General features: G+C 35.9%; 1 protein-coding gene and 1 pseudogene across 1 annotated transcript; both read left to right on the plus strand.

The window, feature by feature from the left end:
• The first annotated feature begins 4,668 nt into the window (after positions 1–4,668).
• Positions 4,669–5,595, plus strand: LOC140690193 (olfactory receptor 4C3D-like). Its single transcript, XM_072951680.1, has one exon. It carries the CDS (start codon positions 4,669–4,671, stop codon positions 5,593–5,595), a length of 927 nt encoding a protein of 308 aa, XP_072807781.1.
• Positions 5,596–10,512: 4,917 nt separating this feature from the next.
• On the plus strand, positions 10,513–11,418 carry LOC102543366 (olfactory receptor 4A47-like; annotated as a pseudogene).
• Positions 11,419–12,164: the final 746 nt, after the last annotated feature.

Consider the following 12,164-nt stretch of genomic DNA (forward strand, 5'->3'; position numbering starts at 1 on the left):
CCCTTTGCATTCTGCCTCGCTTGGATGTGTTCCCTTAAACAAAGCAATAACCTCAGCTAACTGACCTTGTGCATGGCGATCAAGCCAGCAAGAAGCAGAAGCAAAGCAGTTAAGATGTGAGAGCAAAATGGTGCCTTTGCAACTTCCCAGCTGACATAGTGCCTGTATTTCCAGGTTCCTGATTTAAAAAAAAAATTATTTATTCATTTATTCTTTCACTAAAAAATGAGTTCAGGGTGTCCCGCTAGACCCTGGGGATACAATGGTGAATAAGTTGGATCTTACACTTGTGATTATAGAGTTTCTAATTCCAGCGTGGTAACAGAAAAAAAAATGTGGAGACAAATGAAAAAAATTTATATTTACAAATAGGGGTGTAATTTGCTTAATGGAAGAAAGGAAGGTGTTGAAATAGAATGATTTGGCAGAGGCAGGTGAGGGGTTTCACTTAACTTTAGAGGTTTTAACAGAGGCCCCGGATGTGGTGAAGAGGGAGAGGTGAGTTGCAGCTGAGGGACGCATGCGTCATGGCTTGGAGGCGGCGATGAGGCTGGCGGGCTCCAAACAGAGCTGTCCCCAAGTGCAGTCGGTGAAGAAGCAGCATGTCAGGAGATGAGCAAGGCCTTCCTGGCACAGCCCGTGTGTCATGGGAGACAGTGTGAACTGTACTTTCATGCAATGTAAATGGTCAACTTTCGAAGCCATTATCTGACCAGTTACCAGTCGCTGAACAAGTCTCCAGGGTACAGTTGACCAGGTTGGTTGGAACCAGGCAGCAAGCCATGCGTCTGCTCCCCCGAGACTCTCCAGGTGTGATCCAGCTACAGCATGGCCATGGGATTAGAGGAAGCCTGCTGGGTCCACCCAGCTCCCCCGTCTGGGATCCTGACCTGCGACGTGGCTCCATATGCTTCCCTTCAATTTGAACTGACCCCAAAACTTTACTAGTGAATTTGTCAGATCTGGCATTTCATTCCCTTGATCTGATGTTTTAGCAAGGGTATTTCTCCCCTGAACCTTTCCCTCTGCCTATCAGCCGCTTAATTCAGAGCATCTAATCCTGGCGGATCTTTCTGATCCCCGAAGTCCAGCTCCCTCTCTGGGATAATCAGTTACACCATGCGGAACACATAATTTCAGGCTTCATAACTGGCAGGGAAAGGAAGACGTGGCATCGAAATGGAGCTCAGGGTGGAACAGAGAGAAAGATCAAGGGAAGGGGAAACTTTAGGGGCTGGGACTTGATAACACACAGACTGGTAAAGTCTTAATCACAGTATCAGTGAGGTGCTTGGTAGATACCAGTCCTGTGCTATAAGCATCCTATGCCTCCACTCATTTGAGCCTCTGTGGAATCCTGTGAGGAACATTTCAACTCACTTTATAGAAGGGGAAGCTGAGGCACAGAGCAAGTAGGTAACTTGTTCAAGTTAGGAAGATGTTGGAGCCGTCAGACACTAAAGTCAGTACTTTTTTTTTTTACATTTTTTTAATTGAGTTATAGTCATTTTATAATGTTGTGTCAAATTCCAGCATAGAGCACAATTTTTCAGTTATACATGAACATACATATATTCATTGTCACATTTTTCACTGTGAGCTACCACAAGCTCTTGTATCTATTTCCCTGTGCTGCACAGTATAATCTTGTTTATCTATGTTACATATGCCTGTCAGTATTTACAAATTTTGAACTCTCTGTCTGTCCCTTCCCACCCCCCTCCCCCTTGGCAACCACAAGTTTGTATTTTATGTCTTGAGTCTATTTCTGTTTTGTATTTATGCTTTGTTTGCTTTGTTTTGTTTTGTTAGATTCCACATATGAGCGATCTCATATGGTATTTTTTTTTCTCTTTCTGGTTTACTTCACATAGAATGACATTCTCCAGGAGCATCCATGTTGCTGCAAATGGTGTTATGTTGTCAGTTTTTATGGCTGAATAGTGTTCCATAGTATAAATATACCACATCTTCTTTATCCAGTCATCTGTTGATGGACATTTAGACTGTTTCCATGTCTAGGCTATTGTAAATAGTGCTGCTATGAACAATGGTCAACTCATTTTGTTTTTCTGTTGTCATAATGTTTTGTCTTCATGTAGACATAATGAGGAGTTCACAATTAAAGAGGAATGCTGTAAGAATTCTCCTCTGAACTTCAGTTAAGTTATGTGAAATAATTGAGTTGTTGGCAAGATCTGCTAATGATGGTGAAATACCCCTGAGGTCCAGTTAGCCACAGCTAACAAACTTCAGATAATTGGCCTAAAAACAGGAAATGTGGTAGCACTTTAAAGGTTCAAGAGAAAGGCCTTACCCAATGGTACTACTTAGGAATCAGCAAACCACATTTTGTAGCTGAGCTAGTTGGTATTTTTCATCCTATAACTTCCTTTCTTTCTTGGTGAACTATCAACTTCCTGGGGCCTGAGCCATGGAGCTATGACAGACAAGTTCACAGGTAAGATTATTTTTCCCCAAGAAATCATATAATTACAGATGCTTGGGTTAAATGGATTTACAAATTATATAATCACTGCTCATCCTCATCAATCTGAGATTTCAATGAAAATTCAGCCTGAAAAACATTAAGAAAGATAGACTCAACTACAATACTACCAATTCAGAAGTAAAAATTATTTGGGGTCTTTTTTTCTTATTGATATGTGTTTAAATTGGTTAGAAGAATAGTGTAGTTAGTTAGAATTAAATTAGAATAACTATATAGTTCCAATTTGTATCCAAAATTTTCCCAACTTATAGTACATCAGAATTTTCTTATGATACTGCACAATTTTTTAAAAGACCTCTGTTAAAAACACATGAGTCAAGGAGATGCACTATATTTTACTTATCCATTTGTCCAATGTTGAGTATTCCATTTAATGTCTACATTTTCCACAGCTCTTACACATTTAGTTAAACATATTTGTAAATAATGGTTTTCCTCTTTTGAAAAGACTTTCCTTTAGAATTTAATCCTAGAAAGAGTATTGTGGAGCCAAAGGAAAAAGAAAGAGTAATGTTTACTTCTTCATAAAGCTCTTTATCCACTTATCTTTGAAAGGAAAAGACATATTTTTACTAGAATACATTTTATTATATTTTCCCTTCTCCTTGGGAAATTTATATCCCCAAATTTCCTCATTCTTTTAGTAATGCAGTATCTTGTAACCAGGAATGACAGATGATGGATGCTTTGAGAAGACGGGAGAAGGAGGCATGAGAATGCCTGTAGCAGAAACAAAGGAGTGGGAAGCTCATTCACATCATGGAGGGATGAGTTACTGAGCTTTGGTAATGAAATTTCAGGGAAGGGATTACTAAAGACACTTCACATGGACAATTTTTGTAACTTTATGTTTACACACATGTTAATATATTAGTATACATAGTCAGAATTCAGTAAACATGTGTTGAATGAGTGAACTTGTAATAGTTACTTATAGTAATAGATTTTACATGTGTTTGTGTTATGTGTATATATATTCATGTGTGTAGTACACTATCTCTCTATCTTATCTGGAAATTGATTTCTTTTTGTTCTTATAATGAATTTTTACTTTTAGAACTTTGAAAATAAGGATTTCCTTACTTGACAGATCCTCCATGTACTGAACAGTTATGCAATAGTTTCTTTAATCCAAGTCTACTGTTCTGTAAACTTATTGAATGTCTCTATCATTGTATATGGAACAGAATTTTGAAGAATAAAAAATATCAATTAGCAAACACTACAATTATCTTGATAATAAAGTGACCCATATTAGTGGAAATTAATATTTTCATATTACCTGATAAAGTGTGCCAGAAAGTATTAACCTGGAAGGCAGCTTCCTTTCAAATGTTTATTTGTGTTTCTGATAAAGTAGAGAGTAATGATAAACAGAGCAGGAGGATGAGGACACTTGAATTCCTGGTAGATTTATGGACTGAGGAAGAAGGCGTATTCTCACCCATGGAGAATGGCAATTCACCAAGCACTTACTGATCACCTAACAGGTTTCAGGCAGCACAGACATGCCAGGCAGTATGGTAGGTGCAGTGAGGAAACACACCTGAAATAGCTTATGTGTTCTGGTAGGTACCAGGGAAAGCCTGTTGCCCACTACTTATATACATTTCCCTAAACTGCCTGCTCATGGGAGATATCTATTCATGGTGTCTTTCTTTCCACACTTAGAGCTGAGGGTTCAGATGTGAATACTCGTGGAAGAGGAACTATCTCTTTCCTGTGTGCAACACCTCTTAGCTTACAAGATACATCTGACAATAACAGTTTGAAGCCTCACAGACACAGAGGAGGGATCAAAATCAGAGGACACAGAACTGATGCACCAGAGACACATGGAGTTGGAACCAGAAAGGGAATCCAGATCTCACATAGACAGCCCAGGGTTTTTTCAATAAATTACCCATCAAATGTTGCCCTATATATGTTTTACAGGTGACAGGTACTAGGTGTCTGAAGAGATGGAAACATCATGGAGGAAGTAAGAGAGAACTAAAACATGCACTGAGGCAAGAGTGTCAAGGACGTGCTCAGCAGGTACAGTGACTGCTCTAGTTTTGTATCAAGATACTCAGACCACAATCCTTTTATTATTAATGAGTATCATTCCTTATTCTTGTAGATAATTCAGGCCCCAGGAAGGTGGAACTTGCTGAATGGACCTCCTCACACCTCCCAACAATGTAACTGAATTTCTTCTCTTGGGACTCACACAGAATCCACACTTGCAAAAAATACTTTTCATTGTCTTTTTGCTCATTTTCCTATTCACTCTGCTGGCCAATCTGTTCATTGTGATTACCATCTCCCTCAGCCCTGCACTTTCAGCTCCTATGTACTTCTTTCTCACTTACTTGTCCTTAATCGATGCCATATATACATCTGCCACCACCCCAAAAGTGATCATTGACCTGCTTTACCAGAGGAAAACCATCTCCTGGGGTGGCTGCATGAGTCAGCTCTTTGTGGTACACTTCCTGGGAGGATCAGAGATCATCATCCTGGTTGTCATGGCCTATGACCACTATGTGGCCATCTGCAAGCCTCTGCACTACACGACCATCATGTGCCATCGGCTTTGCCAGCTCCTGGTGGTGGTGGCCTGGATTGGGGGGATCCTACATGCCACTGTGCAGATTCTTTTCACTGTTGACTTGCCCTTCTGTGGTCCCAATGTCATTGACCACTTTATGTGTGACTTTTTCTCACTGTTAAAACTGGCCTGCAGTGACACTTACAAGCTTGGCATTGTGGTGGCTGCTAACAGTGGGGGCATGTGCTTACTGATTTTTTTCATGTTACTCATCTCCTACATAGTCATCCTGAGCTCCCTGAAATCCCATGGTGCTGAAGGACGACGCAAAGCTCTGTCTACATGTGGCTCCCACTTTACAGTAGTGATGCTCTATTTTGTCCCTTGTATATTCACCTACACATGTCCTGTGGAGACTTACTCTGTGGACCTGTTGATGAGTGTGTTCTTTATAATCCTCACTCCCATGTTAAATCCTATCATTTACACAGTGAGAAACACAGAGGTGAAAAATGCCATGAGGAGTTTGTTGAAGAGGAGAGTAACTTAAGTTGTTCATGATGCCAAGAATGTGATGATTTATATACATAGGAAAAATTATAATGTTGTAAATTTTGCAGATCATTAGCAGAAGAAAAAGACTCATAAACCAGCATTTGTTGATAATTTAATATTGGTTAGGCATTTATTAGGCATTATGGTTACTTAGACTTTACCAAGTCTTCAGTGTTTGTGATCATAACTTCAGAATAGGTAATGGAGAGAACAACTATAAACCCTTAGTTGGTGATTGAAGAGTACATTTTTCTTCAGATTCTTACTGCTACTTTACTAAATACTTCATATATGTTACTTGGATAAAATTGGTTTTTCCATAGGACCTTGATATCAGAACTTCTATGTTTGCTTATCCTGTTGCATAGCAAATAAGGCATAAAAATTCTTAGATAGAAAATGGACAGTTGTATGATGGAAGCATGGCTGATTTTTTTTCCTGCACTATTAATTTACCAAAAGCAAAAAGAAAGATGCCACAACAGGAGGAAATATAATTCACAAACTATTTCTAATTCTTTTATTGGCAGAAAAACAAGCCAGAAATTTTGAAATTACTCTTAATTTGGACTTAATTTCTTAATATCCTTGTGGCTCACAGTTTTTCTTTAATTTAATGGACATGCATAATTTTTACATACCAAGAATTGAGTAGCCATTTGAAACATAAGTAAACATTATTTTATCAAGTTTCAACAAAGAAGTCTATGGTTAGGTTCCAAAGCTAGTGAACTATGCAATGATACACATTAGTTGGTTGGTTCCAATTCTAAGAAATTATGAATAAAACTGCTAAAAATATCTTTGGATGGTTATTGAAAAAAGAAGTAAAGAAAGCAGAAATACATGAAATAATTATTTTCAAGACACTGCATGTCAGAAAAATTGACATTGATCACCAAGAGATGGGAAGCAAGTTGGCTCTAGGATTTTCCAGTTTATTACCTTTAAGTTTTCTTGCTGTGGTACAGAGAAGGGTACCTCAGAAGGTCCTGGTATATTGCTTCAGTTGAGGAGATGAAGTTGAGTTTCTGTGGAGATGAAGCATCTGAAATTGTGAGAATGGAATATCACAGAGCATAGACCTATAGACCTGCATCAATGGTGGGAAAGAAAGACAGACAGACAGACAGACAGACAGGCAAACACTGAGAGAGGGAATGCTGGAGAACTAGAGAAATCCCTCTCAGCTATTCATAAAAGTACTGATCAGTGCATGCATTTGAAAAAGCTACCTGAGGCTGGGGAATGATCTGCCCAGGTAGATTAGAGAGAAGGGTGCTGGTTCCTCACACTGAATCAGGAATAGTGCAGCTGGGAAACCTTATAGTTCATGAGGGTGAATGCTTAGGAAGATTTTGCATAAGTAAAGGGATAATAATTAGCCCTAGACTGAGCACTTCTCAAGACCTGCTCAAAAACAAATTAGCAAGAATTAAAAAATCCAAAAAGAAAACATCCAAAAGAATCAAATTAAATATTATGTTCAGAATTTTGTGTCTTTGTAAATATAAGATATTAATCTGATTATTTTCTTTGTGATATCCTTTTTTTTCATTCTAGTATAAGGGTTATGCTAGGTTCATGAAATGTGTTAGGAAGTATATTAATTCCTCCCAGCAGTAAAAGTATTTATGTAAGATTGGTACTGTTTGTCAATTAGTTGTTTATACAGTATTCACTGATTAAAGCTATATGGGAATGAAAAATTTTTTTTGGAATGGTAGGATTCCAAAGAATTAACTTATTTAGGTCTTAAATTATTCCAACTTAGTTATTTTTCCTAGTGCATTTAGAAAGTTGTATTTTTCATAGCAGTGGTCCATTTTCTTTAATTGGCAAGTATACAGTCCTAAGTCATTTATCATATCATTTTATCATCTTTTAAAACTATGTAGAACCTGTAGTGATGACCCTGTCTTCATTGTTTATCCTAATAATTTGTTTTTTGTCTTCTTTTTTTCTTAATCAGTTTTGCTAGAATCTTACCAAACTCTCAAAGAACTCATTCCTGGCTTTAGATACTTTCTCTATTTTGAATTCATTTCTATTTCAATGACTTGTCTTCTATTTGCTATTTCCTTTCTACAGTGTTCTCTGCATTTATTTTTTTCTAGCTTCTTGAAACAGAAGCTTAGTTCATTTCCTTTAATTTCTTACTTCATTTATTTTCTGTTTTCTAATACTCACATTTAAGCTATAAATTTCTCTCTAAGCATTCCTTTAACTGCATCCAGTTGATTTATATATAAAAATATGTACTATATTACATACAGCTTCTATATATATGTATATTTCATAGATACCTTTCATATGTCTTTTACATTCATTTGTATCATTATCTTTGTGTTGAAAATATACCTTTTAAATTGTTCACAGTTAATTTAGGTTTATGTTGCTTAATTTGTAATCAGTTGGAAATTTTATATTTTGTTGTCAATTTCTAGTTGAATTATATTATTGTAAAATATATACATAACATATGTTTATATACCCATACACATTTGGGCTCTATAATTTATGTCCTTTGAAATGTATTGCAATTATGTCATGACATAGTGTATTGTCTACTGTGGTGAATGCTCCATGAGGTATTTGAGATGAATGGAATACTCCCACAAATGTTTTCTTTTCCTAATTCCACACTAACACAGATTCTATCAACTTACCTGTCTGAAAATATGTGACAAATTATGTGACAAACTTTATCTGCATTTGAAACAGACTTCAAATATCTTATTCTGAAATTAGCATTCATAACATTTTGGAAATTAGTTCAGATATCATCTTCAAAGGCAAAGCTTAAATTTAAACAGACATGCCTACTTTGAAAACCATGGTTTAAACAAGAAAAGTTTTACATATTTCATTTCTGCATACCCTGGAATTTTCCCTTTGGTGACATGACCTCAAGCTTTTTGCTGTAATCTTCCCCAAGAGGACATGGTTCTATAAGTCCTGTTCTACACAGTGATTATCCTATTGACATCTTTGGAAGCAGTCTACCATAAAAATTATATTTAATGTCCCATTGAATTTAATTAGACAAGAATCACACTTGGAGATGCACCAACTGAAAGGCTCCATAACATGTACAGTAGTTCAAATGCAGATAAAGTGTTTACAGATCTTTGCCCTTACCTCACAGGACAAACGTTCATGAACTGAAATGATAGACTCAAAATATAATAAAGTATGTATATGAAATTATTCTCTATCTTTCAGGAAACTCAAAGCTCAACAATGCAGGAGAGTATAACTGATTGAGAATCAAAATATTGAAGACTAACTACTTCACTTTCATTGGTATAAAAGACAAAGAGCAAAATCTGTATGCAAACAATTTTTTCACAGTTTTCTGTTTTCTTTATAATCGAAAGGTTGAATTAATATTTGCTCATTATACAAACAAATCCTGCAAAAAAAATGAATATTTTGGTTCTCTATTCACAACCAAGATTCAGAGTTCTTTAGTAACAGGCCACTCATATGCACTTTGAAAGTTCCAACTTTTTGAAAAGGAATATTTTTCTGAATGACTGAAATGAAATAGATTTCCTGCAAACGTGATAAGAGTTGGTCACATGGGAACAGTTCAAGGTCCAATGATGCTGCATGTATCTTGTCCTCTGTGTTCTCAGAGATGACATCAGTGTGTGAAGAGCAAAGGAGAAGACAGAAGAGATCAGAACATGGATTAAATGGTTGTCTTCTTATGCAGGTAAACCAGGAAGGGTACTTATACACAAGATTCTGAACTAAGCTTTACATTATTCAAGAGTACATTGGTAGTGTGAGAATTCAGTCTTTTAGAAGTTCTCTTTTGTTAGGAATCCTTTGTGATTACTAAAATATGTGAAGATTGATTTTATTCTGTCATGCTCTTTTTGGATATTATTATATTACAATGATCTGAATGATCTTTATCTAACATAAAGAATTCTTAGAAACTAATTTCAAATGTAAATAATTGGGGATATTTTCATGGGTAGATATTTGTAAATCTGATGATAGTCTCAATTAATATGTTCTGTAAATATTGTTAGTTTGTTAAAAATTAAAAGATGATGTAGCTACCTGTAGACATTGATTGAGTGGTTTTCACGAACCTAAGGTAATACTATAGAAAGCAAGCTGATACTTCAATTCTCACTTTTGTGTTCTTAGATAAACTTCAGTGTACATGTTTCAAGGCCATAGAAATGTATTTTTTCCTAATTTTAATCATATTTTAAATTTCTTTTATTTTTATTTGTATATTTTTATTTTTTATTTCAAATGTTGTTTATATTTTTGTTAATTGGTTTGAGATCTTCATCTATTTTGATGTTAACTCTTGTGTAAATCCTCTACAATGTAAATCTTTCTCCAAACTACTTTTGTCTATTGACATTGTGGTATCTTTCCCTAAATACTTTAAATTTTTTGAACTTGTTAAATACATCTATTTTAAATTTCAATTATTATTTAAGAAGACTTTTCCCACCCCTAGAATAAAGAAAGTTACGTTCTTAATAAATTTGAAGTAGAATAAAGGAAATCTTGCTTTGCTATTTTATTACAACATTAATCCATTTTTATTTTTGTGTAAGGTATTAGATATATGTACAGTTTTATTACTTTCCATATGGAAAACTAGTTATGGCAACTAATTTATTGAATAATGTTCTATTTCCCCACATATGTCTCTTAATTACTTGCATCTCCATTACTCTGAAAGATTTTTGAGGATAGGGGTGAGGATTTAATCAGCCTTGTATGATGATATCTGAGAATACTGGAACATAAACCATATTGCTTATTTGCTGAAAGAATAAACAAATTATCTTAAGACTTCAGAAAGTCACTAGTATTAATTACATTTACAGATAATTTTGTCCTGTACTCTAAAATAAAGCATCCAGAAAACTCTATGGAACAAAGGAGGAATGTGACTGGGTTTGTCCTCCTGGCGCTCACTCAGAGCCCCCAGGGTCAGAAAATATTATTTCTTGTGTTCTTGCTCATCTACATGGTGGCAATGGTGGGCAACCTCCTCATTGTCATGTGTGGTGGTGGTCAGCCCAACCCTGGATTTCCCTATGTACTTCTTTCCTGGCTGCTTATCATTTATGGATGCTGTTTATTCTAATACAGTCACCCCAAATATGATTGTGGATTTACTCTGTGAGAACAAAACCATTTCCTTCCAAGCTTGCATGACTCAGCCTTTTATAGGGCACTTATTGGGTGGTGCTGAGGTTTGTCTCCTGGTGGTCATGGCTTATGACCATTACGTGGCCATCTGCAAACCTTTGAATTATTCAATCATCATGAATCAGCGAATGTGTGTACTGCTGCTGCTGTTGGCCTGGGTTGGTGGGTTTTTACATACTGTAGCTCATCCTGTTTTTGTTTACAACCTTCCCTTCTGTGGCCCCAAGGTCATTAACCACTTCATCTGTGACATGTACCCCTTGTTAAAACTTTCCTGCTCTGACACCTACACTATTGGCCACGCTGTGGGTGCCAATGACGGGGCAATCTGTGTGGTCATTTTTATGCTGTTACTCATCTCCTATGGGGTCATTCTGCACTCCCTGAAGAATCTTAGGAAGGGAGGCACAAAGCCTTATCCACCTGTGGCTCCCACATTACTGTGGTGGTCCTGTTCTTTGTCCCTTGTATTTTTATGTATGTGAGACCTCATTTTATGATAAATTCTTTGCTGTGTATTTTTACCATTATAACCCCTATGTTGAACCTTCTAATCTTTACTCTGAGAAATGGAGAGATGAAAAATGCCATGAAAAGTTTCTAGACCAGAAAAAGAAATTGAGGCTGAAGGGATATATATATCCCCTATTTTCAATGAAGAATTGTTCTTTCCAGTAGAAGTCATGTGTGATTATTTAGCTGTAGTAAATTTCTCCTCAGGTTTTATAATTTGGGCATGAGGAAAAGTATTTATTATGCAAATACTTCCAATGCAAAATATATTTCTAAGATTTTCATAATTTACTAGTTTGAAATGTGTTTTTAAGATTTTCACAATTTCCTGAGGCAAAACATATGGTTTTGAGGTGTAAAGTAGCTCCATTAAGAATATAGATTTATGTTCCATATGATGATTTAAGCTATAGTTAATACTGCAGATTTATTTTAGTTAGTGGAAGGTTTTCTCTTGTTACTCTCAATTAATGTAGACTTTCTCATAATTAATAGAACTCATTACAGGTTTCAGAAAATAATAGAGACATGAAATAAACAGTTTATTCACTCCATTCCACACAAAGGTAGCCCATATTAATATTGAAGTTGGTATCTTATTTTTGTATCTGTAAGACACTTTGCATATATTATTTTGTGTATATTGCTTAACATGTTCACATTAAAGAAAAGCGAAGTTTCAGTTGTAATACTGATCATAAGGTGGCTAAGTTTATGAAAAACATCTAAATGGAGAAGGTGTTTATGTAGAAAAATAACCAAATCTTACTTCTTTTCCCAATTGGGTAATCGTATTATCTCCTCAAGTGGACCAGCATTGTTTGGAAGTATATTTTCATAAAGGTCAATCATTAA

The sequence above is a fragment of the Vicugna pacos genome, chromosome 29 (genome assembly GCF_048564905.1).
Source record: "Vicugna pacos chromosome 29, VicPac4, whole genome shotgun sequence".
Classification (NCBI taxonomy): Eukaryota; Metazoa; Chordata; class Mammalia; order Artiodactyla; family Camelidae; genus Vicugna; species Vicugna pacos.